General features: G+C 46.2%; 1 protein-coding gene across 1 annotated transcript in view; it reads right to left on the bottom strand.

Annotated features, from left to right (window-relative positions):
* PRKCI (protein kinase C iota) overlaps positions 1–27,988 on the bottom strand; it is a 202,042-nt gene that overhangs the window by 29,588 nt on the left and 144,466 nt on the right. Inside the window, exons 10-12 of the mRNA XM_082252559.1 lie at positions 24,007–24,104; positions 23,199–23,285; positions 9,706–9,841 (exon numbers count right to left, since the gene is read on the bottom strand). Coding sequence (XP_082108685.1) covers positions 9,706–9,841; positions 23,199–23,285; positions 24,007–24,104 — 321 coding nt within the window. The remainder of the gene's footprint in view (positions 1–9,705; positions 9,842–23,198; positions 23,286–24,006; positions 24,105–27,988) is intronic.

The following is a 27,988-nucleotide window of genomic DNA, read 5'->3' as shown; positions in this document are numbered from 1 at the left end:
AGCAGGAGGCAAATTGCAGCCTGCAATTTCTGGAGTTTGTCCAGAGGAAGAAGCACTCTGGCTAAGGCCGAGTCCAGAGTAAGGCCCAGACAGTCCAGGTTTGTGGACGGAGCCATAGTAGACTTCTGAAAATTCAGAATCCAGCCGAACACCTGCAGAGTTCGTATTGTGATCTCCAGTTTTTCTACCAGAGCAGGGGGAGACTCCACTAGCAGAGGGAAGACTCCACTCGCAGAAGGAGATCGTTCAAGTAGCCCAGTTCGGCGATTCCCCGTTGGCGTAGCAAAGCTAGCAATGGGGCTAACACTTTTGTGAAGAACCGAGGAGCAGAGGCAAGAGCAAAAGGTAACGCCACAAACTGATAATGCTCCTCTACCATAGCTGGCATATATTGAAATGTGAAGGTAGGCATCCTTGATTTTGATAGAGGCAAGGAAATCTCCCTGACGCAGGGATGCCACCACTCTTCGAATGGATTCCATTCTGAACATCTGTACCCGCACAAAGCAGTTAAGCTCCCTAAGGTCCAGGATTGGACGCACTTTGCCTTCCTTCCTGTAAACAGGTTTGAGTAAAAACCCTGAAAAATTTTCTAACTCGGAACCGAGACAATCACCACTTGAAGTAACAGGTCTTTTTTTCCGTTCCAAACAGGCCCTGTAAGCGGTCTGGGGACAGGCGCAAGTTAGAAGGAAAAAACCTTGCCGGGGGACAAAACCGAAACTTGATCTTGTAGTTGGACAGAATGAATTTGTGGACCCACTTGTCTTGCACCAGGAAGTCCACGGATCTGGAAACCAGCAAAGACTTCCCCCCACCCCCGATATGGTGAGGGTGCACCTTCAAGCTGAAGGAGCCTTATCCATGGGTCTGGAGAAGCCTGCTCTTGGCTTGCCAGACCAGGCTCGTTTGGATCCTCCAAAAGAGGCCCTGAAAGGCTTTGAACCCTTGTCAGTTGACCCTGAGGGACGAAAAAACTTCTTATGAGCTGAGAAGGAAAGCCCGCGTCTACGACAAGGTTTCTTGTCCTTCACAGCCTGCTGAAGAAAAGTACTCTTCCCCCCCTTAGACCTTTAATGATGTCATTTAGGGTAGCTCCAAACAGGCGATCTCCTTGGAAAGGAAGATCAGTCAAAGCCTTTTTAGAAATCTGGTCCGCAGACCAGCACTTGAGCCAAAAGACACACCGAAAGACCACTGCTAAAACAGAGAGGCAAGCCATCAGGGGAGCTGCATCTAAAGAGGCATCACAGATAAACTGCAGCCCCTTGACCAGCTGGTCCGCCAGCTCGGCAAAGGCAGGGGGGAGCTGTTTCCCCTCCAGGACACGCTGCAAGAGCTCAGCCCGCTCTGTCTGAGTTTGCGACACTAGGGCAATGGTAAATACCGGCCTCAATGCCGAACCAGCCAGAGTGTACATATTGCAGGCCACAGTCTCCGCCTTCTGGTCAGCCGGATCCTTAAGGGCCAGGGACTCTTCAATTGGAATCATGGTTGACTTGTTCAATCTTGAAACAGGAGGGTCCACCACAGATACAATCGGTGCATCCACCAGCGCCTTTTTGTGCGCGGTCGCAGACGTGGAGGAATCATCCTCACTATCAGAGGATTCCAGGCGCGTGGTTGCAGACCCAGCAGGGTAACCCCTGTCTGTGGCGGCCGAATCAGATTCAGGATCTGATGAGATAGATGAGGAAGGGGAAGGCGTGGGGTGCTTTTTGCTAGCCCGTCGCCCGAAAAAGCCACCTCCACCTGGGACACAAGGGACTCCAGGACCGCTGTCAGTGCATGGATGGATGTTAAAAAAGAAATGGTGCAGCACTAAATAATAAATGACACGAAGCTGTTAAACATTCACATCCAGAAAGATTGTTCCAAAGGATTTCACATAGAGTGCAGCTTAAACCAGTGTGCAGAGGCCACCACTGACACCCCACAACACAGCCTCTTACCATCCATTTCTGACCCTCATTACAAAGGTCTAGAAAAGCAGTGTTTAACTGTCCAGCGGGCCGTTGGATTGGCAACAACCTCTTTCCTGCTCTCTCAAACAATCTCCTCCAGGACTTGAAATATCTCATGTAGGAACAATTAGAACACTCCTTATAGTGCAGGCGTCTCAAGCTAGTTTATTAATAACATTGATTTAAAAAAGTCTCACTCACATTATAGCATTAAAAAACCGGCATGCCTTTACAATCTCGATCAGTGTTTCAAACCAACAAGATGGCTGCCATGTCCAGAATGTACTAGCGTTGTGCATCTCCAGCTCCTCCCTATGCGTTTCATTATGAAATGATACTGTCGGGCGTATGGATGGATGGTTGGGACCCGCAGCCTCAGAGAGGGGAGGAGGTGGGAAAATGTTCTCCAAAGACTCTTAGTCACCAGGGAGACCACACAAAAGGTGTAAAACACTGCTAAGGGACAACTCCCACCGCATTGAAAGCACCACCTGGTCGCCAGGCACAAGGCACCAAGCAATCCTCAGCAGAGAGGGAGAGGACCCCACCAGACTCACCACCTGCAAAAACAAGCGCCTGCAGCCACCAGGATAATGCACTACACATGTGGCGATCAGGAATTCAAATCATCCAGGAGTAAGCACCAGGGGATGGGGAGGGACTCCCACTGCCGAAAACGCTGCCCACAGAGCTCAACTGTCATGGCCGCCACTATTTTAAATGGCAAACCACAGCAAAATGGCCACCAGATTACACAAAATGGCCGTGTATAGGAATACACAGGCTACAACAAAATGGTGGCAACACGGTTCATACAGGGACCCAGGAGGGAGATCAGGCCTCAGAACAGATCTAGCCAGTATGGGGGAACCCTGGCAGGAGCCTCCACCAGGTACAACCCCCGCGCACAGTCCACCGTTCAATCGCCGGTGGCGCACCCCCCCCCCCCCCCCTCAGCCCTCATTGCTAGTAAGCGTCTTGTCCCACCCGAGGAACAGTGGCCAGACCACGCAAACAGCCCCAACATATGTGGAGGGGAAGGGGAGGCAGGTGAGGGACTCGGCAAGGGGGGGTGACTGCAGGAAGGAGGGGTACCTGGGGGTCTGACCATCCCGCGGAGGGGCCCACGCACACCCCAAAACCCTCCAGGATTAGAGGGGGGACAACTACTCACCATACCAGGAACCAGGTGGGCAACGCTCTAGACAGAACCCCTCTCCATCGAAATGGGGGGCTGTTGGCAAGGAGGAACGCTGCGACTCGGACTGAGACCCATTCGTATGCGACCTCGTGAGGCTTTTAACTCGCAGGCCAGCCCCTGCCCTGACCTAGCGTGGAGCTGAGGTCTGCGGGTGCTCGCTGGCCAGACTGGGGTGACCACTGGATCTAGATTATCCAGCCGGTCGCCCAGGAGTCTGACTTCCTGTAAGATTCCGTAGCTGCCAGGTACACCTTAATAGCCCGGACCACATCCAATGCATGCAAGGTAATTTCCTTTGGATGTTTAGGCCTGGGACACAGCGAAGGCAACACAGTGTTTTTATTCAAATGAAAGTCAGAGACCACCTTAGGAAGGAATGACGGAGAGGGGGAAGCACCACCTTATCCTTGCGAGTCACCAGATAAGGTGAACGACAGGATAACGCCGACAGTTTCGACACCCTGCGTGCAGAGGTGCTAGCCACCAAGAAGGCCACCTTCTGGGACAGCGTAAGCAGGGGAATCTCCCGAATGTTTTCAAAGGGAGGCTTCTGTAGAGCTGAAAGCACCAAATTAAGATCCCAAGGCAGCAACGTAGCCCGCACTGGAGGAACCAAATGTCGGACACCCTGAAGAAAAGTTTTCACCAGGGAGTATGTGGCCATAGGTCGTTGGAAAAAGACCGCTAAAGCCGATACCTGGCCCTCGATGGTACTCAAGGCCAATTTCTGTTCAACCCCCCGCTGAAGGAAGGTTAAGATCCGAGCCACCGAGAAGGAGCAAGGATGAACCCCAAGAGACTCACACCATGCAATGTACGTCTTCCACTTACGATGGTAGATCTTCCTAGAAATAGATTTCCTAGCTTTTAACAACGTAGGAATCACCAACTCAGACAAACCTCTATCCTTTAGCATCTGACATACAACAGCCAAGCCGTCAAAGCCAGCGACTGTAAAGCAGGATGGAAGATCGGTCCTTGAGACAGCAGATTCTCCCTGAGAGGAAGCTTTCAAGGAACATCGGCGACCAGCCGCACTAGATGCCAAGCCTGGCAAGGCCAGTTCGGAGCCACTCAGATGACCGGAATCCATTCTGCCTAGATCCTGCCTAGGAGTTTGGGCAGAAGCTTGAGAGAAGGGAAGGCGTAGATCAGACGATACTGACCCCACGGTTCCAACAGTGCATCTGTGGCGCCCGTCTAGTGGATCCTTTGACCGAGCCACAAACCTTTGTACCTTTCTGTTGGGCCGAGATGTCAACAGGTCCACCTCGGGGGTGCCCCACCGGAGACACAGGTGACGAAATACCTCCGGATGAAGGGACAACTCCCCTTGGTCCAACGCCTGCCGACTGAGGTAATCAGCCTGCCAATTTTCCACCCCAGGAATGTGTACAGTGGAGAGGGCTGGAAGGCTACAACAAAATGGCGGCCCCACAAGGCACAAAGGGACCCAGAATTGGGGGACCAGGCCTCAGGACAGATCAAGGCAGGACGGGAGACCCTGGCAGGAGCCCCCACCGGGTACAACCCCCCCCCCCTCACAATCGCTTGTCCGGTCGCCGGCGTTGAACCCCCTGGCTCCTATTGCCAGTTAGCACCCTGCCCTCACCCCAGGAAAGTGGCAAGACCACCAAAAAAAATAAAAAATACATCCCCAGTGTATGTGTCGGGGAGGTAGGGGGCAGGATGAGGGACTTAGCAAGGGGGGTGCCTGCGGGAAGGATGGGAACAAGGGGGTCCGACTGTCCCAAGGAGGGGCCCATGTCTACCCCAAAACCCTCCACAGGAGGGACAGCTACTCACCATACCTGGAACTAGGTGGGCACCACTCCAAACAGATCCTCCTCTCCATTGAATGGGGAGGGGGGGCTGTCGCGAGACGTTTAACTTGCAGGGCCAGCCCAGTGGGGCTATGTTGCAGCCGACCAAGTGTGGAGCTGAGGCCTGCGTGCGTTCGCTGGCCAGACTGGGGTGAGCACTGTATCTAGATTATCCAGCCTGTGGCCCAGTCCGGCAGTTGATAGTAGATCTCACAGGAAAAATCCAGGAGGAAACAATTTTCTATCTAAAAAATTTTGCCAGGACCTAAGATCCCAGCAAACAAATAGGTCCTTACTCCTGACTAGGCAAAAAAAAAAACTGAGTGACTATAGCAGGAAGAGGGAGTTTATCACCTGGGACTGCCCATGGGTGTAGCCAGAAATTTTTTCTGCCTAGTGTCCTACTCCTGTAGGGGCAGCATAACCCAATGGTCAAGCATGACAGGCGCGGTATCCGTCAATGAACGAAAGAAAAATATACATTTTTTAAATTTCCCAGTACAGCTGTAAGGTTTTAAAACTGAAGAATCAGATGTTTGCTCAAGGAATGCATGGTGACAGTTTTGATTTAAAGGAACAAGGCAGAAAGCAAAGGCAGAAAGAAAAGCGGTCGAGAATGGGAAATTCAGCATGAAAGATCAGACAAAGGCAAGAAGCCAAAGCAGCACAAAAGAGGCGAGTGTAACAAGAACAGCAGGGGATGTTAAGGTAGAAAAATAGCCAATACAAGGCTACTGGAGAGACAGTGTTAAATAAATCACAAAAGGCTCGGTTCACACCTATGCGTTTTTTGGTGCTTTTTGCAGAAACGCACTACAGTTCATTTAACATAGTTTCCTATGGAGCATGTTCACATCCATGTCTTTTTCAGCCTCTGCATTTTTGGAAAGAGTCAGGAACTTTTGTAAACGCAAAACAGTGCTTTTTTTGTTTTTTTTTGGTTCAATAGACTTCAATGGAGAAACTGCAGGAAAGCACGTAGTGTGTTTTTGCGGCAATATTACCACGGTTCGCGGTTTTTATTCTGCCCAACAACAAATTGGCCAAAAAATAAAAATGCAAACACGCAAAACAAGGGGAAAATCGTGGGTGCAAAAAAACGCAAAACTCACTGCAGAAAGTGAGTACAACAGAACAGCAGGGGAGATCACTGTAATAACATCAGATTGTTAGTACAGCGGCTCAGAGTAGAGCTGTCCGAGCCGCTGTGGTGTGGTGTGGTGTGGTGTGTGAGTCAGTCTCTGTTGTCTTGCATTCACTAACTGCTGGCTACAAGTAATACATATGAAATATTTTCTGTATATGGCAGGGCTCAAAACTTCAAGTCCTGAGCTACTAGCCAGGCCTTAAGGGTTACTCGCCACTACTTTCCCCACCTAACCCCTTCCCTGCCCTGCCCCTAAATGCGCCCTCAAAAAATTATTTTATAAAATTACACTGTTAAATGTTTTTGCATGACTGCAGAAGTTGCACAAATAAATATTAATAACAGTGTGATTGTATGTGAGTTTTACCTGGATTTTAGGTGCATTTCTATTAAATTCTATTACACAGTGCATTTTCCGAAGCCGCATCAAAGATGCAGCATGCAGGACTTTAAAGCGCTTTCATGAAAACACACTTTGTAATAGAAATTCAATAGAAATGCACCTAAAATCCAGGTAAAACGCACATACAATTACACTGGCCAAACCACAGTTCACCAGTTATTAGGGATAAGAGAGTGAATAGGGGGGGCTGGGGGGTCTGGGTTGTAAGAATATATGTTAATGAAGAGCAGAGTGAAGGGCTGTAGAGAAAGTTCTAAGGCTGATTTTTGGGACAGGACAGGTTCAGCTAAATGGCTGCTTGGAATGTTCAGAGCTGGAATCAGAGGCTGCAGGACATACAGTACAGATTTATGGAGAGGACAGCTGGAAGATAGAAGTAGATGAAGGGTTAATGTGAACAGAGGAGTACAAGAATCACTGCTGACTTACTATTGTGCAGGGAAGATAAAGACAAGTGCAGGAGACAAAGTGAAAGTAACCTGGCTGAGTAGAGCAAACCAACAGGGGAGGGGAGCTTGGAAGGAGAGAAGTGATTAACGGCTGCAGGAGAGATAAGTGGCTGGAACGGAGGAGTCCAGAAATCATGCATTGTGCTGCTGCAATAACAGGAGGGAGAATGACATTCACTCCTGTCAGGCAGGTGAAGGCAGAAGCTCCTAGTGCGCCCCCTCCCCCCCCCCCCCCTCATCACAGATATGGACACTGCCCACCCCTGCACGTCCAGACAGTGTTCTGTTTCTTCCTCTCCTTGCTCGCATTCCATCATTTTTCACTCGCAAAATGCGAGCAGGCGAGTGAAAAATTTGAGGGCTGGTATATGGAATATTCCTTATTCAGCTGATGAAAAGGGAATAATCACATTTCTTAGTTTTAAACCTAATTTATGCAAAAACACTACAGATCCCAAACTCAAACGTCCAAAATGTTAAACTTTCTGGATTTCTAATTCAGTCACTAAATATACACACACACAAGCATGCAGACTAAGAGTCGGTTCACACTAAGGCGACACGACTCTGCACGACTTCGGGGGCGACTTGTGCATTACCATGCACCACGACTTCGGAGCGACTTGCAGGGACTTCACATAATGGAAGTCTATGCAAGTCGCTCAGAGGTCGCCGCCGAAGTAGTACAGGACCCTTTTTCTAAGTCGGAGCGACTTGTGTCGCTCCTATTAGAACGGGTCCTGTAGCGGTCAATGGACCGAGAGGAAGCGCGACTTGTCAGGCTGACAAGTCGTCTGACAAGTCGCGGCAGTGTGGACCGGCTTTTAAACATATGTTTAAAAGAACTGAAATTAGTCTGCAAAAGGAAAAAGACAGTATTGTAGTGAAACATTTGGCAACTATCTTACACAAGGGAAAAATATTTCCTGACAGATGAAAAGCAATCAGATCTCTTCCTGGATCAATAATCTGTTAACCTACTCAAGTGTATAGATATAAACTGGCAGAGATGGCTTCTACTATCACACAGTGATGTTACCAATCTTCTAGCACTTCATGAATACAAGATTATAGAAAGATAAGATAAGAGATTTTAAAATTGAACTTTCATGAGACCCTGTTTTTACAAAATGCTGGAAGAAAATGGCTTTTAGAGCTTTGTGAGAAAGAATGTTTGCTTCATACACTACTGAGTATTCAATGGACCTTGACCCTAACCAGTCTGTCTTTACCAGACTGTGTCACATGTGCATGGCAAATGACAAATCTGGGCGATCATGTTAAAAATTAAAAGCAGTCACACAGAGTCCACACTCACATGCAGATGTTATCCATCCAACCCAATTGGTATTTATGTAAATAGCTATCAGAATTCTTCACTTCAAATATGCAGCAGTAAACAGGAAGATTTTATCCAAGAATGACTTTCTGTTAAAAGTCCCAAGTCAAGATTACTCTGGCCCCCTCCCAACACTAAGCCACCTCCTTTGTCCTTCAGCCAAGCCAAAGCCAGAACTGCAGTACTGGTGTGGCCTTGAAATATTTTAGGCCAGGCTCACCTAATCTTGATCTGGAAAGAACTATAAACAAATAAATTTGCCTGAGTATTCAGAACCAAATTAATTACAGGCTACTGTGTGGGAATTACAACTGATAAATCAATGCAAAAGCTGTGCATCAATCTCTCACAGCACAGAGCCCACTAAACCCTAAAAACTGGATTTTTGTCTTACCGTAAAATCCTTTTCTCTAAGGTTCACTGACGGATACAGCTTCAAGTCTTGAAGCTGACAGTCTCCATCCACAAAGCTGGACTACTTGGGTCTGACGCTGGACTCCGCATCAGCCCGGGTGTTTCTTCCTCAGACAAAACTTATGAAGCTACAGGATGCGGTTCGGCTCCTGTTGTCCAACCATCGATCATCACTCAGGACTTGTACTAGATGGTAAAGACCCAAGTGGGTTTTCCTGATGAAGCCCTCTTATGGGTGAAACATGTTGAGTTTTGGGGTTGGGGTGTTCACTTTTTGATGTGCTTTATATCAGGGGAAGAAGGGTAAAATTGAAAACTAGTCTGGGGTGGGAGGCACACATTAGTAAGACTATTTTTTGGACAGAAGTTAGGGAAAGTTTCTCTTCATGGAAAACCAAATTTGAATACTCCAACCAGATTTTTTTTATCCTCTGCATCCACCTGCAGGTTCATGATTTTTAAATGTTTTCCAACATATGTTATTTTAGCTGTGTATGAATAAAAGTTATGTTTTAAGGCTTAGTGCGTAGAGAGATTGATGCAGAGCTTTCCCATTGATTTATCAGTTGATCTGGAAAGAAGTTGGAGGCCATGTATATAGCTTTGGTCTTGAATCCATGATTTTGGCCAGGCCAAATTTAATGGATATGAAAGAACCTTTAGGGCATTCCTATATCAATACAATTAACTTATGCCCCTTGATGAAATGACCACTTTATTTTTTTTAATTCTATTGAGGCCTGCAGAATTTTACATGCCATAGCTTTGCTTGGTGGATAAAATAATGCAGATAAGTACACTTAATCAAGGAACCCTCAAACCAACTATTTTGTGATAGGATTCATTCTGTGGTTTCTATTTCCTTAGTGTTTGATAGGTGATGTAGTGCTTTGTTTGCCTGGAATGATTCTGAATAGGGCAGGCATTCGCTTCACTAGACAAAACCCATAAACCATTTTCCTCACCTTGCACATGCCATAGTCAGTAAGTTTTATGTGCCCTTCAGAATCCAATAAGACGTTGTCCAGCTTTAAATCCCTATAAATAATTCCCCGCTCGTGGAGGTAGTTTAATGCCAGACTGATTTCTGCAGAGTAAAACCTGGAGGGAGAAAAGAATAAGTCTATTACACTCGGGGAAAATGGGCAAGCAAGTAATAACCGCAAAATAAATCCTACAATAATATGTGTATTCTGATTTGCAAATCTGATTTTTACTTATAACCACAGACAAACACATCTTCATTCTTTTTAACAATGACAGGCTGCTTACAATGTGTGTTTAGATTGCAGTAGATTCCATTTTTTCCATAGGATGTTGTGCAGACACTATGAGGTCTATTTTATTGAAAAAAATTGCATAGCCATTCCTCCAGTGAATCTGCATGTTCATTCCTTCTGTAAGAATCGGGCAAAAACAAATATTCTTTAGGCCAGTGTGTCTCAGCCTTTTTCCTGTAATGGCATCCTTAAAAAGTATTTTCATTTTCAAGACAACCCAGTTTAAGGCTTGGTTCATGATACTGCATCTGCAATTTTACCAAATGGTCAGTGACTTCTTTCCCTGTGATTATGTGGGTAGGGAAGCCAATTGGAATGCATGGGCTGCTCTGCACGCAGGTCCCAGCTGCACAGATGTAAACCAAGGGCTCATTCACACTTGAGGTTGTGGGACAGTAGAATCACATGATTGGGACACATTTTTACCACCCCCAACTTCTCCCCCTTTAGCTGCAGTAACAACAGCCAGGGACGCGCACATATTTTTGCCGTGGCTGTAAGTATAACCACAGGTGAATGGGACTGTACTGCAACTGCATGCATTGCACTCGGTTGCGGCACGTTGATGCTTGATTTCGGGGGTTAAAGGCGGTGAGGAGGCAACAAATTGCTTGTTCACTGCCTATAAAATGCCTTTAAAAAAGCTATCCCAGCATGGATCACCTTTCAGAGGCGGCGCGGGGGCCCGTAAAAATAGGACTGGCAGATACATTTATACAGGGGGGGAGGGGTCTTTTTTTATTCATTAAGTGCAGCCCTATCCCTCTTGCACGTCACTAGCCTAGGTGAATGCCGTGCAAGGTCCTCCCTTTGCCTCCTGGGATATGCCTGTCACATATCCCATGAGGTATAACCCTCATTCAGAAAGTAGGAGGGGGGGTGGGCCCATAATCAAGAGGAGCGCTGGCTGAACTAGAAAGAGAGGTGGCAGAATACAGGAAGAACTCAACTGGACAATGCTGGATCCTCTGGGTGGGCATCAGGAATGCGCCACCCGGACCGCCTAGTGAGTGGGGGTGGCCAAAGATCCTCTTTAACCAGCAATTTTTCCAGGTTTTCCACCAGAGCAGTAGGGGACGCCGCTCGCAGAAGGAGGTCGTCTAAGTAGCCTATTACCACGATCCCCTGTTGGCTTAACAATGCTAGCACCAGGGCTAACACTTTTGTGAAGACCCGAGGAGCAAAGACGAGATCAAAGGTTAGCGCTACAAACTGATAATGCTCCTCTCCCACAGCAAAGCAGAGGAAGCGCTGGTGAACGACACATATTGGAATGTGAAGGGAAGCATCCTTGATGTTGATAGAGGCAAGAAAATCCCATTGATGCAGGAATGCCACCAACATGCGAATAAGCTCTATTCTGAACTTTGCACCAGCACAAAGCAGTTCAGTGCCTTGAGGTCCAGGATTGGACGCACCTTGCCTTCCTTCCTGGGAAGCGTAAACAGGTTTGAGTAAAAACCATGAAAACGTTCCGATGTCGGAACCGGGACAAGTCACCCCTTAAAGTAACAGGTCTTGTTACCGCCCCAAACAGACCCTATATGCAGGTCGGGGAAAAGCGCAAGTTGGAAGGAAACAACCTTGACGGGGGTTAAGAGCCAAACTCGACCTTGTAGCCAGACCAAATGACTTTGTGGACCCACTTGTCTTGTATCAGGGAAGTCCACGGGTCCAGAAACCAGCGAGGACGTCCCCCCACTCGCTGATATGGGCGAGGGCGCACCTTCATGCTGCTGAAGGAGCCTTGTCCGTGGGTCTGGAGAAGCCCACTCTTGGCTTGCCAGACCAGGTTCATTAGAGTCCTTCAGAGAAGGCCCTGAAAGGCTTTGAGCCCTTGTCAGTTGACCCTGAGGGATGAAAAAGCTTCTTATAACCCGAGAAGGAGGACCCATATCTACGACGAGGGTCCTTGCCCTTAGTAGCCTTCAGAAGTCTGTGAGAACTTGAATGATGTCATCCAGTGTAGCTCCAACAGGCGATCTCCTTGAAAGGGGAGATCAGTCAATGCTTTTTAAGAAAGAAAATATACAGAGGGCGCACCAGCCTAGCGCAGGAAGGGTGGCACCTAGCAGGAGCCCCCACCAGGTACAGCCCCCCCACAGCCGATCACCGGTGGCGCACCCCTCCACCCCCATCGCCAGCATAGCATCCTGTCCCCATCCCAGGAGGTGTATCAGACCACCCACACAGCCCCAGCATAAGTGTAGGGGGGGTAGAATTGGGGGGGGGGGGGGGTTGGGGACAGGTGAAGGGGGGTGCCCTGATGGGAAGGAGGGGAATCTGAGGGTCCGACCGTCCCGTGGAGGGGCCCACGTCTACCCCCAAAACCACTGGATCTAGATTATGCAGCCTGTCGCCTAGTCCAGCAGTTGATTGTAGATCTCACAGGAAAAAAAGGAGAAAAAAAAATCTACCTAAAAAGAAAAAATTGCCAGGACCAGAGATCCGGGAAAGGAACTAGGTCCTTACTCCTGACTAGGCAAAAAAAAAAACTGAGTACCTATAGCAGAGAGGGTGTATACCCCCTGGGACTGCCCATAGGCATAGACAGACTTTTTCTGCCTAGTGTCCTACTCCTGTAGGGAGCATTATAACCCAATGGTTAAGACGATCAGGAGCTGTGTCTGTCAATGAACGAAAGAGAAAGAACATTTGTTTAGAAGGGAAAATAGCCTAAAAACATTGTTTGCCAAACACTGAATTATTGTACATACAGATTATTTAGATTTTTTTTTTCTTTTAATCAATAGACCTCCTTAGGCCCCATTCACATAGGGGCGACGCTACTTCGCACCACGACCTCGGAGGTCGCGGTGCGAGCAGCGCGCCGCGACCTCGGAGCGGCCGCCACGGACTTCATAACATTGAAGTCTATGGCGGTCGCCTCCTGCTCGCCCCAAAGAAGCTCCGGACTTTTTTTTATGTCGGAGCGACTTGTGTCGCTCCTATTAGAACGGGTCCGCAGCTTCCCTATGGGAGGCAACCTACGGCGACCTGTAAGACGACCAGGTCGCCTCACAGGTCGCCTAAGTGTGAACGGGGACTTAGTGTATATCTTGTTGGACAAACTAAAAGGAATGGCAATGTGACAGAAAACGAGATAAGGTTATGGTGGGAAGTAAAAAAATTAAGTACTTTACTTCATCCACTGTAAAATTACTAAGGTCTGCTTTGAAGGGTCCTTTTCAGATCAAAACTCACTAGTAAAGCAAGTAGAGCTGCACGATTCTGGCCAAAATGAGAATCACGATTTTTTAGCTTGGAATAAAGATCACGATTCTCTCACGATTCTCTGTGTAACAAAAAAAAATTGGGATAACTTTACTGTTACGTTTTTTTTTTTATTCATTAAAGTTTATTAATTGCGTTTGAAAGACTGCCGCGCAAATATAGTGTGACATAAAATATTACAACAATCGCCATTTTATTCTGTAGGGTCTCTGCTAAAAAAATATATAAAATGTTTGGGGGTTCTAAGTACTTTTCTAGCAAAAAAAAAATGATTTTAACTTGCAAGCAACAAGTGTCAGAGAAAGGTCTAGTCTTTAAGAGGTTAAACTTTCTTTCTCCCTGGCAGAGGGAAGGAAAAGATACAAATGTAATCATTTTGTTTATATTTACTGGGAGACTTAATGCTGATAGGCGTTTGCAGGAGGAAAGATACAATGTAATCATTTTGTTTATAGTTACTGGGAGTTTTCCACAGCTGTTTTCTCTGCTCCCTCAGCTATGCAAAGAATCGAGAATATGTCAGGTTTAGGCTCCATGTACACGGGACGCTGGAAATGGACGTTTAGGAGCAGTTGGGCGTTTTTTTCAGAAGTCCCTGAACGCAGCTCCATGTTATCTTATCTGTCCATGTACACATGGTAGTTTACAGTCATTTGCAGGCAGTTGCGTTCAGGGACTTTTTTTAGAACGCAATTATATTGCGTTCGAACGTGTGTTTCCCGACGTTTCAAACGCAGAAACGCGGCCGAACGTGACTAAACGTGACTGAACGTGATGAACCTACGTTCAGCCACGTTATACGTTTTTTTTCTTCCATTCAAAATCAATGGTTCCCTATGGGAGCCTATTGATTTGAATGGAAGTCGCACCGCAAGTCGGATCCGACTTGCGGCGCGACCTGCACTGTGAGAATCTTGAGGGGGAACTCCACGCCAAAAATGGGAAAAAAAACTGCGTGGGGTTCCCCCCCAGGTTCCAAACCAGGCCCTTCGGGTCCGGCATGGAATTTGAGGGTAGCCCCACGCCGAAAAAACGGCGTGGGGTCCCCCCCAAAATCCATACCAGACCCTTATCCGAGCATGCAGCCCGGCAGGCCAGGAAAGGGGAGGGGACGAGCGAGCGGCCCCACCCCCCCTGGACCACACCAGGCCACATGCCCTCAACATGGGGGGGTGTTGGTGCTTTGGGGCAGGGGGAGCTCTGCACCCCCCACCTCAAAGCACCCTGCCCCCATGTTGATGAGGACAAGGGCCTCATCCCCACAACCCTGGCCGGTGGTTGTGGGGGTCTGCGGGCAGGGGGCTGATCGGAATCTGGAAGCCCCCTTTAACAAGAGGGCCCCCCAGATTTCAGACCCCCTCCCTGTGTGAATGGGTATTGGGGTACACTGTACCCCTACCCATTCACCCCATAAAAGATAGAGTATGTAAATAAGGACAGGAGACGTTTTGGAAAGTTTATTAAAAATCTTCATCCGGCTCTTCGGGGTCTTCTCCTCTCCGGGGGTCTTCTGCTCTTTTGCTGTCCGCCCTTCTGCTGTCCTCTCTTCTTGTCTTCTCCTCTCCGGGGGTCTTCTGCTGTCCGCCCTTCTGATGTCCTCTCTTCTTGTCTTCTCCTCTCCGGTCTTCTGCTCTTGTGCTGTCGGCTGTCGGCTCTCCTTCTTCCTCCGGTCCTCCGACGACGACGTCTCCAGCGATTATGCCGGCCTCTGGTCTCTGCAGCTTATTATATAGCCATTAGGGGCGTGGCCGCCAGATGACGTCATCGGGAGACCACGCCCCTTGTGTCACATGTGACGTCACATGTGACACAAGGGGCGTGGTCTCCCGATGACGTCATCTGGCGGCCACGCCCCTAATAGCTATATAATAAGCTGCAGAGACCAGAGGCCGGCATAATCGCTGGAGACGTCGTCGGAGGAGGACCGGAGGAAGAAGGAGAGCCGACAGCACAAGAGCAGAAGACCGGAGAGGAGAAGACAAGAAGAGAGGACATCAGAAGGGCGGACAGCAAAAGAGCAGAAGACCCCACGGAGAGAAGACAGCAGAAGACCCCCGGAGAGGACAGCAGAAGGGCGGACAGCAAAAGAGCAGAAGACCCCACGGAGAGAAGACAGCAGAAGACCCCCGGAGAGGAGAAGACAAGAAGAGAGGACAGCAGAAGGGCGGACAGCAAAAGAGCAGAAGACCCCCGGAGAGGAGAAGACCCCGAAGAGCCGTCTGAAGATTTTTAATAAACTTTCCAAAACGTCTCCTGTCATTATTTACATACACTATCTTTTATGGGGTGAATGGGTAGGGGTACAGTGTACCCCAATACCCATTCACACAGGGAGGGGGTCCGGGATCTGGGGGGCCCCCTTGTTAAAGGGGGCTTCCAGATTCCGATCAGCCCCCTGCCCGCAGACCCCCACAACCACCGGCCAGGGTTGTGGGGATGAGGCCCTTGTCCTCATCAACATGGGGGCAGGGTGCTTTGAGGTGGGGGGTGCAGAGCTCCCCCTGCCCCAAAGCACCAACACCCCCCCATGTTGAGGGCATGTGGCCTGGTGTGGTCCAGGGGGGGTGGGGCCGCTCGCTCGTCCCCTCCCCTTTCCTGGCCTTCCGGGCTGCATGCTCGGATAAGGGTCTGGTATGGATTTTGGGGGGGACCCCACGCCGTTTTTTCGGCGTGGGGCTACCCTCAAATTCCATGCCGGACCCGAAGGGCCTGGTTTGGAACCTGGGGGGGAACCCCACGCAATTTTTTTCCCATTTTTGGGTGGAGTTCCCCCTCAAGATTCTCACAGTGCAGGTCGCGCCGCAAGTCGGATCATCCTGATCTGACTTGCGGTGCGCCTTCCATTCAAATCAATAGGCTCCCATAGGGAACCATTGATTTTGAATGGAGGCAGAAAAACGCTGCTAAAAGCAACGTGGCCAAACGTGCAATAACGCAAATGGAAAAAGCTACTGAAAGCACGTTTAACAGCTGCTTTTTCCCGGCGTCAGAAATAGCTTTGCAGGACGTTTTTTCTAACGTCCCGTGTACATGGAGCCTTAGATCGTCAGGGGGGGTGAATCGAGATCGCGATTTTCATACGATTAATCGTGCAGCTCTAAAAGCAAGTCATCCCGGTAAAGCCTTGTTCACATTTAAAGCACAGTGGACTATAGGCAAACATGTTTCTAAATTATTCAGCAGCTTTCACTGGATAAAGAACCACATTAATACCATACTTGTTAGAGCAATCTAAAAGTGAGGTAACACAGAAGGCTGAGCAAGTAGTGAAAACTGGAAAAAGCATAGAAGCAGGCCTACAGAAGAAGCAGTAAAAGGGTCAAAATAGCAACTAGCATGTACCCAAGAGCTAGTTAATTAATGCCTTGGATTGGAGCCTAAATTAAAGTGCCAAGTCTATGGATGCAAGAACTGACTGGGTTGAAGCCAGGTCCTCCAGGAACTTTATAGCAGTGTGGAGTCAAAAATAGGGAAATGCTAAACATTTGTCCAACTAGCTAAAAAAATAATATTTGTGAATATTGCTTTTTTGCCCAGGTAACAAACTGCCCAATACAGAGGTAACTTCCATATTTGAAGTACATATTTTTTGCAGGTTATTACTCAGTGACACAACATAAAGACAGGTATAAAAGAGAAAACAATTCAGTTCCCGACAATAAAAAAATCTTATTAAAATATATCTGTTTTGCTGAAAGTATAAATCTTACCAACCATTAAATAATCGAACAATCAAATCATATTGTGCAAAAAATTGGATTTTTGTCTTACCATAAAATCCTTTTCTCTGATGTTCATTGACCAATGCAGCTCTAGAATCTTCTTGACCATTGGGTTATATGCTGCACCCTACAGGAGTAGGACATTAGGCAGGAAAAAGCTTTACCATGCCTATGGGCAGTCCCAGGGGGTATACCCCCTACTTCCTGTTTAGGCATTCAGTTTTGTTGCAAGCAGTGTCAGAAGAAAAATAACCCAACTCAATAGAGGGGTGGGTGCTGTGTCCGTCAATGAACATCAGAGAAAATGGTTTTACGTTAAGACAAAAATCCAATTTTCTCTTTCGTTCATTGACGGGCACAGCTCCAGAATCTTCTTGACCATTGGGACGTCCCAAAGCAGTTTTAAACATGAGGGGTGGGAAAAACACAGCAGAAAAAATTCCAAAGGCTAAACCTAGCCAACCAGGTAACATGGAGCTCAACCAGGAATAACAGGAGCTCACCTTAAAACAATACACCCTCAAAGAGGACCAAGTCCTCTCAAACAGCGGCCTGCAAAACCCTGCAGCCAAAAGCAGCATGCGCAGATGCCAACACATCTAGTTTGTAAAATTTTGTGAAAATGTGAACAGACGACCAGGGTGCCACCTTGCAAACCTGCATCACTGATGCCTGATGGCGGAAGGCCCAGGAGGCACTAAGCGTCCACGTAGAATGCTCCTGAACAGGGAAAGGAGAAACCTGACCTGTGATTTAATAGGCCTGCTCTACCTTCTGTCTGATCCATTTGGAAATGGTCGCAGCAGACACAAGACAACCCCTGGCGAGGTCCATCCGTGAGTGAATCTGATTTCCTTAACAACTCGGTTGCTGCCAGGTACACCCTGATCGCCCAAACCACATCAGAGAATGCAAGGCAATCTCCTTAGGATATTTACAGTGCCTTGCGAAAGTATTCGGCCCCCTTGAACTTTGCGACCTTTTGCCACATTTTAGGCTTCAAACGTAAAGATATAAAACTGTAATTTTTTGTGAAGAATCAACAAGTGGGACACAATCATGAAGTGGAACAAAATTTATTGGATATTTCAAACTTTGTTAACAAATAAAAAACTGAAAAATTGGGTGTGCAAAATTATTCAGCCCCTTTACTTTCAGTGCAGCAAACTCTCTCCAAGTTCAGTGAGGATCTCTGAATGATCCAATGTTAACCTAAATGACTAATGATGATAAATAGAATCCACCTGTGTGTAATCAAGTCTCCGTATAAATGCACCTGCACTGTGATAGTCTCAGAGGTCCGTTTAAAGTGCAGAGAACATCATAAAGAACAAGGAACACACCAGGCAGGTCCGAGATACTGTTGTGGAGAAGTTTAAAGCCGGATTTGGATACAAAAAGATTTCCCAAGCTTTAAACATCCCAAGGAGCACTGTGCAAGCGATAATATTGAAATGGAAGGAGTATCAGACCACTGCAAATCTACGAAGACCTGGCCGTCCCTCTAAACATTCAGCTCATACAAGGAGAGGACTGATCAGAGATGCAGCCAAGAGGCCCATGATCACTCTGGATGAACTGCAGAGATCTACAGCTGAGGTGGGAGACTCTGTCCATAGGACAACAATCAGTCGTCGTATACTGCACAAATCTGGCCTTTATGGAAGAGTGGCAAGAAGAAAGCCATTTCTAAAAGATATCCATAAAAAGTGTTGTTTAAAGTTTGCCACAAGCCACCTGGGAGACACACCAAACATGTGGAAGAAGGTGCTCTGGTCAGATGAAACCAAAATCAAACTTTTTGGCAAAAATGCAAAAGGTTATGTTTGCCGTAAAAGCAACACAGCTCATCACCCTGAACACACCATCCCCACTGTCAAACATGGTGGTGGCAGCATCATGGTTTGGGCCTGCTTTTCTTAAGCAGGGACATGGAAGATGGTTAAAATTGATGGGAAGGTGGATGGAGCCAAATACAGGACCATTCTGGAAGAAAACCTGATGGAGTCTGCAAAAGACCTGAGACTGGGACAGAGATTTGTCCTACAACAAGACAATGATCCAAAACATAAAGCAAAATCTACAATGGAATGGTTCACAAATAAACATATCCAGGTGTTAGAATGGCCAAGTCAAAGTCCAGACCTGAATCCAATCGAAAAATCTGTGGAAAGAACTGAAAACTGCTGTTCACAAACGCTCTCCATCCAACCTCACTGAGCTCGAGCTGTTTTGCAATGAGGAATGGGCAAAAATTTCAGTCTCTCGATGTGCAAAACTGATAGAGACATACCCCAAGCGACTTACAGCTGTAATCGCAGCAAAAGGTGGCGCTACAAAGTATTAACTTAAGGGGGCTGAATAATTTTACACACCCAATTTTTCAGTTTTTTATTTGCTAAAAAAGTTTGAAATAGCCAATAAATTTCGCTCCACTTCAGGATTGTGTCCCACCTGTTGATTCTTCACAAAAAATTACAGTTTTATATCTTTATGTTTGAAGCCTGAAATGTGGCAAAAGGTCAAAAAGTTCAAGGGGGCCGAATACTTTCGCAAAGCACTGTATATAGTAGTTGAGGTTGAATAAAGGCAACAGTACATCCCGTTCAACCTGTGCAGGTGTGTGTGTCAGTGACGTGATAATTTCCCATAACCCTGAATGTTGTGATCTGTACGTCCAAGAGTCTTTTAAAAGTAGCCATACTCCCCGCAGCTACCACCAATTGTGGAAGAGAGTTCCACGTTCTCATCGCCCATACAGTGAAGAACCCACTGTTCCGCAGCTTAAGGTTAAACCGCCTCTTCTCTAATCTCATTGTGATGCCACGTGTCCTCTTGCACTCCTTGAGACTAAATAGTTGTTTTTCTATGCTTGATTGAGGTATTTGTAAATCGCTATCATGTCCCCACTCAGTCGTCTCCTCTCCAGGGAGAATAAATTAAGCGCTTGTAATCGCTCCTTGTCATTATGGTCCTCCAATCCCCTAATTAGTTGAGTTGCCCTTCTTTGGACTCTCTCCAGTTGTGTCAGCCATATCATGCGCCAAAGGACCACAGTTGTCACAGACAGCCTAGAAAATAAGGGCGTCCAGGGTGGCGGCGCAGAAAAACTGCAACCCCTGGGCCAACTGGTCCGCCAGCTTCGCAAAGGCAGGGGGAAGCTGTTCCCCCCTCCAGATCCTAGCGCAAAAGCTTAGCCCACTCTTGTCAAGGTCTGGGACACCAAGGCAATGATAAACACCGGCCTAAGGACTGAACATAGTAAACATGTGCTAGACCAAGGTCTCTGCCTTCTTATCAAAATAGTCTTTAAAAGCTGGAGACTCCTCCAACGGAATCAGGGTGGATTTGTTCAGCCTGGAAACCGGGAAATCCATCACAGGTGGGACCGTCCACTTTTTTTTTTTTAACAGGGACTCTTCCAAGGGGTACCTTCTAGCGAAACATTTAGGAACCACCACATTGCATTTAGGGTAACCCCACTGATTCGCGACAATTTTGTCAAAATAAGCAGGAAAAGGAAAAACTTTTGCCGCTTTGGAAGATTTCCGGGTACCGAATGTGACTGGCACCTTCAACGCAGCCGCATCCTCCATTTTTAAAGTTCCCCGCACTGAAACAACCGGTGTCTCCACCAGCGCGTTTTTATGCGCAGCTGTAGTGAAAGAGGAATCATCCTCACTATCAGAGCACTCAGGGTGCATGGACGCATACCCAAGCAGGGTGACTCGCGTCTGCGACGGCCAGATCGGACTCAGAATCTGAGGAGACAGAAGAGGCAGGTGAGGGTTAGGGACGCTTTTCGCTGGTTCTTTTTTGCAGGACCAAATCAACCTTGGACACTAATGACTCCAGAGCTGCCGCCATTGCAGACAGGGTGGACTGGGACCCAGAAGGGCCCGCCGCCTCCCTGTTAACTAGGGAACCACACAGGCAAGCTAGAAAAAACACTGCTAAGTGACTCCCCCACTGTCGCACTAGCGGCACTACAAGTCCAAGCACAGCTGAAGCGCTGCTATAGCAGAGAGAGGGAGAGTCGCCTAGGGCACCCACAATAATTCACCACCCCCAGTCAGCACAGAGAAGAGCGCTGGATATTGTATACCATGCAGCGATCAGAGAGAAAGAGGAAGTCCAGGAGTCAGCACTAGAGGACCAATGCCACAGTCACCACCCACAAGGCTCCAAAAACATGGCCGCCGTTCTATTCAATGGGAAACCATAAGAAAATGGCAGCCAAACAAAACATGGCTGCCGAATATACAGCTAGCCATCCACGGCAAAATGACTGCTCCATGCGGCTCCCAGGACCCACAGGGGACACCAAGGGACATCTGTACAGTAAAGGGGGGCCCTGGCAGGAGCCTCCAACAGGACACCCCCCCGCAACAGACCACGCGTTCAGTGTGCCCCCCCCACCGGCCCCCATAGCCCCCTTGACACCCCCAAAACACATCTGGACAGGTTTGGCCGCCCCTAGGGGGGGGCGCTAGGTGTGAGTAGATGAGGGGTGGTCCACAGGGGTCCCCGACACATGGGGGGGGAACACTGTGTGGGAAGAAGGAGAACATGGGGGTCCGACCGTCCCAGGAAAGGGCCCACATCCACCCCGAAAGGGAGACACTACTTACCATACCATGGAACCGGGTGGGCACCGCTCCAGGCAAACCCCCTCTCCATCGGAATGGGGGTGCTGCGGGCCAGGAGGCACGCGACAACTTAGGCCTGGACCAGGTCGTATGCGTCCTTGCGAGACGTTTAACTCGCAGGCCAGCCCCAGTCCAGTGGGGCTATGTCGCAGCTGACCTAGCGCGGAGCTACCACTCTGCACGCGCTTGCTGGCCGGACTGTGGAGACCATAAGAATCTAGAATATCCAGTCTGTTGCCCAGTCCAGCAGTTGATTGTAGTTCTCACAGGAACAGAAAATAATAAAAGATGAAAAAAAAAAAATCAGTTTAAAAAAGAAAAAATGCTAGGACCAGAGATCCCAGCAAGGAACTAGGTCCTTACTGCTGATTAGGCAGAAAAAAAAAAACTGAATGCCTATAGTAGGAAGTAGGAGAATACCCCTTGGGACTGCCCCACAGGCGTGGTAAAGCTTTTTCCTGCCTATTGTCCTACTCCTGTAGGGGGCAGCATAACCCAATCATCAAGAAGATTCTGGAGCTGTGTCCGTCAATGAACGAAAGAGAAAAGTCCTTTTTTTTTCCAGTGTATAAATACCAGCAAAAAAATATCCAGCCGGTGAATACGACGTTATGAAAAAAATCAATCCACTCTAAATATATAGTCTAAATCCAACACCCCAATTACTCCATAGAGATCCACATGATTACTACCACTGCCAGAGATAGATGAAAGCTTACCGTGCAATTTTGACCATCTATAGAAAGAGAAGTCATAAAGCACTTGTGTTCAATGTATCAAGATAACATCGCCATTTGCCACCTACATCTGATCCAGCCCAACAGATACAAGGGCACCCAGAAGTCCTTTATGATGAAACACACCGGGCGGAGCCTCGTGGTGACATCATTGCATAAACGGAAGTGACTGAGTTTTAGCCCTGTGTGCTGGCCAGATCATTTTATGTGATCTGCAATTGTCTACATTTCAATCTAAGTGCAATATAAATATATTAAAGCAGGTTTTGAAGTTTTTACACTATGTGGAGCATGTTAAGGTTTCCTCTGAGAGTCTATACACTGGGAATTGGAGCGGCTATGCGAGTGTGAAACGGAACAAAGCTTCCTTGGATCCCTTATATCGTCGGTGGATCAGATGTAAGTAGGAAATGGAGATGCGATCTGGATACATTGAACACAAGCAATTACTTCTATTTCTATAGACGATCAAAATTAGCCAGTAAGCTTACATCTGTCCCTGGCGGTGGTGGTAATCACATGAATCTCTTGGGTGTAATTGTGGAAGTTGATTTAAGCTATATATTCTGAGTGGATTGATTTTTTCTTCACATGGACTTCACTATTTGGATATTTGTCTGCTGGTATTTATACACTGAAGAGAATTACTTTTTTGCACTATATGATTTGATTAGTTTATTTAATGATTGCTTAGATTTATAGTGATAGCGCAAACAGGTATATTTGAATATTGTCTTTATTGTAATAAAATATCTCACGGTACTGTTGCAGCTTTTAGATACACATTCTTCTCATTCTGTAGTGCGATTATAATTTTTCTTCTTTTACTAACAAACCTTGCATGTTCTTCTGGAAGTTTCCTTTGACGCTGCATGTGAAACATCAAGTCACCACCATTTACATATTCAATAACAAAGAAAAGCCTGGAAAAAAAAAAAAAAACACAAGACCTAAATGCATCCAAAGGCACAGTATGAAAAATTCTACAGCTGATAAAATCTAATACTCAGTGGAGCTAAATTCTATAGCCTGCAGGTTACTATGAACAATTATTCCATACTTCCTTTCCTGCATATTTTAAACACAAAGTGGATTCTGTTGTCATTTTTTGGCAGTTAAAATAAACTATCTGGGTGAACTCATCTCAGTGCAATTACTACAGTATTTGTAGAAACCAGTGACAGAGACCAGTATACATTTTCAGCATTTAACAAGCTAGTAAAGGTAACCTGATAATTGGGTATCTAATCAAAAGCTGAAAACGTGTACAAACATTCAATAGTAAATGAAAGACTCAAGCTGTCAATCTAATCAAATAAGCCTATGGCCTATAGAACACAAAGCATACTGTATATAAATATTGTTTCAACACACAAACACACACATACTGTACATTTGTGCAGAAAACAAGACATTTCTTGTAATGTTACTTTAATGCCAAGAATCATTGCCTAGGCTAGCACACGAAGCAGTCAATTTATCCACCTCCACTTGCAGTCACAAACTATGTGATCACAGTGCAAATCAGCTCTAAGCCATATATCAACACAGCAGCGAGCAGACAGGAGCGGTGGTCTATGTTTATTCAGTACATTATCTGCACTAGGAGAAAGCCTCAGGTCAACCAGAGGCTGTAGGTATTACCTGCTTTCTGTTTGGAAACAGGAGTGTAGGCCAACAAGGAAAGGGTGGTTTGAGGCTTGCTCAAACACATGTTTCTCTGTCTGAACCCAGTCAATATCCTAGACAAACACAAACAAAGAGATTAATAGTCCACGTGATAAAAAGTAAATAAGGCACAATAGTCACAGTCTAGAAACCAATACAATCATGCACTTCGATATGACAACACCTGGATCCCTAAAGTCTACAGGAACCATAGACCAAATTACTCACTGGATTTTCATTAACTCTTCACTGAGACTGCAACAATAAAAATTTACCCAGTGGAATTCAAGCAATGGAGTCTCGCTCATACTGCAATAGTAATCATTGTTTAAGTCTTCGTGTTACAATATCCACGATGTAAGGAAAATGAAAAACACACATAAAAAAATGCAAGTGGCACTACACATGTGTATATGTGTCAATGCACGCATGTTCATTCATTAAAGTGGTTGTAAACCTCAGACATGAAATATGAACAAAGAATATCCTATAGTGTGTACTTGTCTCAAAAGAGCACAAAGTGTCCTTTTTGTCTGCGGCTTCGCTCCTCTGCAATCAGCATGAATCACTTTTGACACCAAGAGAAATATGGTGACAGGAGGGAGCTCCACCTGATTGACAGCCTCTGCACTGTTCCTGTGTGTTGTGTGTGGGTGGGCTCACTGAACTCTGCAAAGTGTAGCTTCAGCTCTCCTCCTTTTTACTGAACTCTCAGGCAAAATTTAAAATTCTGGACTTTGAATGGATGTAGAGAAGAAAGGGCTGCAGATAGACAGATATAACATAAGTAGGAGGATTTGTTTCTTCTCTGTGTATCACCTAAGGCCAGTCACTTCACTGGGTATATGTAGGGGGTTTACAACCACTTTAAGGTGCACTGTGCTAACACAGGCTATTTACTTTAAAAGGGCTGGACGCAAACTTTAAAACATGAAAAAATGCGCCTGCAGCATTTTCGTCTCTGCAAAACACCACAACAAAAACGATATGCACTGTGGTGAGCTGTTCCGCAGACACTCCCGGTAGCTACTGTACATGCGTTTTGGTGTGCCATTCCAAATGAATGGCACTGAAAAGCAACGCACATAGTATAATGTGTTGCAGTAAAAAACAGAAAAAACATATATCCCCCCAAAGCATAGGTGTAAATGCAGCCTAGGAGGCCCTCAGAATGGCCATAGCAAGTCACTGAGGTAGATATTTAGGCACAGGGTTTTCATCAATGGACTCGTGGCATCAACTTTAAAACAAAAATATCTGTTTCAGGTGCTTTTGTCTCTTTTTATAATGAAAGACTGGGTACTTAAAAGATTTACAACTGCCAGTACCCTCTCTGATTTTCCAAATAGAGAATGCAGCAATTTACTGCGGTTGACCGACTAAAGAAATAAAAGCCATTTACATAGGAAAATAAATGTCCCCTTTGGAAAGCGTATGTTCGTGTGGCAAAGCTATATTCACTTTGATTGCAACTTGCAAATAAATAAATGTAATGTTTAGGTAGACCCTCATACTATGCAACTAGTGATAAATCTAAAGGAGACTGTACAGACTGTGACATTTGTGTCCATTTTTACATCTATAAATTCTGACCTCAGACTAGTCAATTACCATTAAAGTAGAACTAAAGGCAAAACTTTTTTTTTTCATGTTGGATGAAACAAGGGAGGGTTATAACCCCTGTCAGTTTTTTTTTCCACCATCTGTCTCTCATTGCAGAGATTTCCCTTCACTTGCTGTCCCATAGCCAAACAGGAAGTGAGAGGAAATCCCTGCAAATTAAAGGGACTTGGGGGCCACCAGATCACCAGAACTGTCCCCATTGGAGGGTTTCCCTTCCATTATGTTTCTGGTGACAACCCAAATTTGGGATTTTCTTTTACTTTCACTTTCAATGATAATGGTAAACCGGAAAAATAGAGAAGATGAATATCCCTAACGAGGGGCACAGGCAGCAATAAAAAACTGACAGGTGTTCTATTCCTTCTGCATTCTAAAATCTAAAAAAAGGTTTTGCCTTTAGTTATACTTTAAAGCTTGGGAAGTTCACATATCTATAAAAAAAATATGGCATAGGCCCAGTCTTCTGGGAATAGCTTCACAATAAGCTGACCAGGCCACAAAGCTGAAAACCCATTACCACATATGAAAGAAATAGGGTAGCCTGGACTGCTTTGACACTTCCTGGAGGATAGCTTTAGGCCCCTTTCACACAGGGCGGACCATTCAGATCCGCCTGTCCGTTTTTTTGGCGGATCTGAACGGTCCCCCCATGCATTCCTATGGGGCATCGGATGTCAGCGGAGACCAAATCTGGACGGATGGAAACCCTATTTTCCATCCGTCCAGCGGATCGAATGGCATCCAACGGTCCGTTCCTATCCGATTTCCCCTATAGAGATGCATGGCTCGATCCCCCGCTGAGAAAAACGGACTCCATCCAACGGACAGAGTGTGTGAAAGGAGCCTAAAGGTGAAATTGCACTGTGTGGAAATGTGAAATGCTCATTTACACAACACCTTCTATACCTTCCAAGCACACCATGAAACACATGATTATTAGTTCTAATGAGCTGGGCCCTCTAATTCATCCTGTTTTGAAACTGTATTGTCTTCCCTCATATTGTAAAGCGCTGCGCAAACTGTTGGTGCTATATAAATCCTGTATAATAATAATTTCCACCTGTCGAAAAGGATCTCAAACTTATTCCTAAACTGTAAAATTGACAAAAAATTCTCAAACAGCTGCACTTTTTGTCAAGTAAAATTGTCAGCTAAAAACTAGCTATACCAAAAAATGTACATGGAATATTTATAGTAATCGAAACCTTGCCACTGTCAAAAGCTTACAATGGAACTAACCGTTCCAACAAAAGGCAGAACATACTGTATGCACTTACCAAGAATTGCTTGTGCAGAAATTCAGAAACACTTAATGCAAAATGAAGAGGACCATACACTACAATTTGATCGTACACAGAGATTTACAGAACACACGGCAAAAGAGATGACCTTATTAAAGTAAAAAGGTCATGAATAAAAAAAAAAAATAAAAATAAAAAAAAAAGGACACTGCCATTGCAGACTCTCTGAGAACACTATAAGCCAGGCTGTTATGCTAACCTACTGGTGGTGTGAATACGGGAAACGGAAATACGGGAAACCCCGCGATTCAGTGCTGGTTCCCGAATCATACCTGAATCGCACACTGGTTCACACTGACATCTGCGGACCGCTGGGCATGTCAATGTAAAGTTAATGACACCCCCAGATCGGTTTGCAGATCGCAGCGTAAACTGTCAAATGGTGCAGGAATCGCATCGCATAGATGTAAACACCCATGTGATCCGATTCCTGTGCAATCCCAAAAAAAAAGGGCCCTGCACCATTTTGGTGTGAAAGCAATACAGTTTGTATGACTGAATTTGCATTGCACAGACATCACATGTGATCTGCACAGCAATGCGGTGCGAATCACTTGCAATGTCTGATCGCACAAGTGTGAACCCAGCCTAAGTCCCAAACTCAGAACAAGTATTCTGTTTAAGTAATCCAAAGTGCTTATTTGTAACTCTTGTTCTGTATCAGTAACTCAAAGAACTGAGGCAACTGGGTCAGCATGTGAGTGTCGAGCAGCTAGCTTTTTCAGAACGAGAGGTCAGCCATGATAGCTTTCATATGTCCCCCAAGACAGGTTTACTTCTATGGGAAATCACAGAGATTGTACAATTAGATCATAATGTGTATGACCAGCTTTATATGAAACCGAAAAAAGGACACTATTGTCTTATTGAATTCTATACCAGAATGTATTACTACTGTATTCATGCATACATGTATATTTTTTATGCAAAATACTGTTCTAGGTTAAATTGTATTTTCTATTGTGTTGTGCTTTCTTTAAAGTCTTGCTTCTTGGCTCTGCAACTACAAAACCAGAGAGTCCTTGCTGTTAAAT

Source organism: Pelophylax lessonae, assembly GCF_965119305.1.
Source record: "Pelophylax lessonae genome assembly, chromosome: 3".
NCBI lineage: Eukaryota > Metazoa > Chordata > Amphibia > Anura > Ranidae > Pelophylax > Pelophylax lessonae.
Note: the sequence above shows the minus strand (reverse complement) of the source record. Positions and strands in the feature narration are given on the sequence as shown.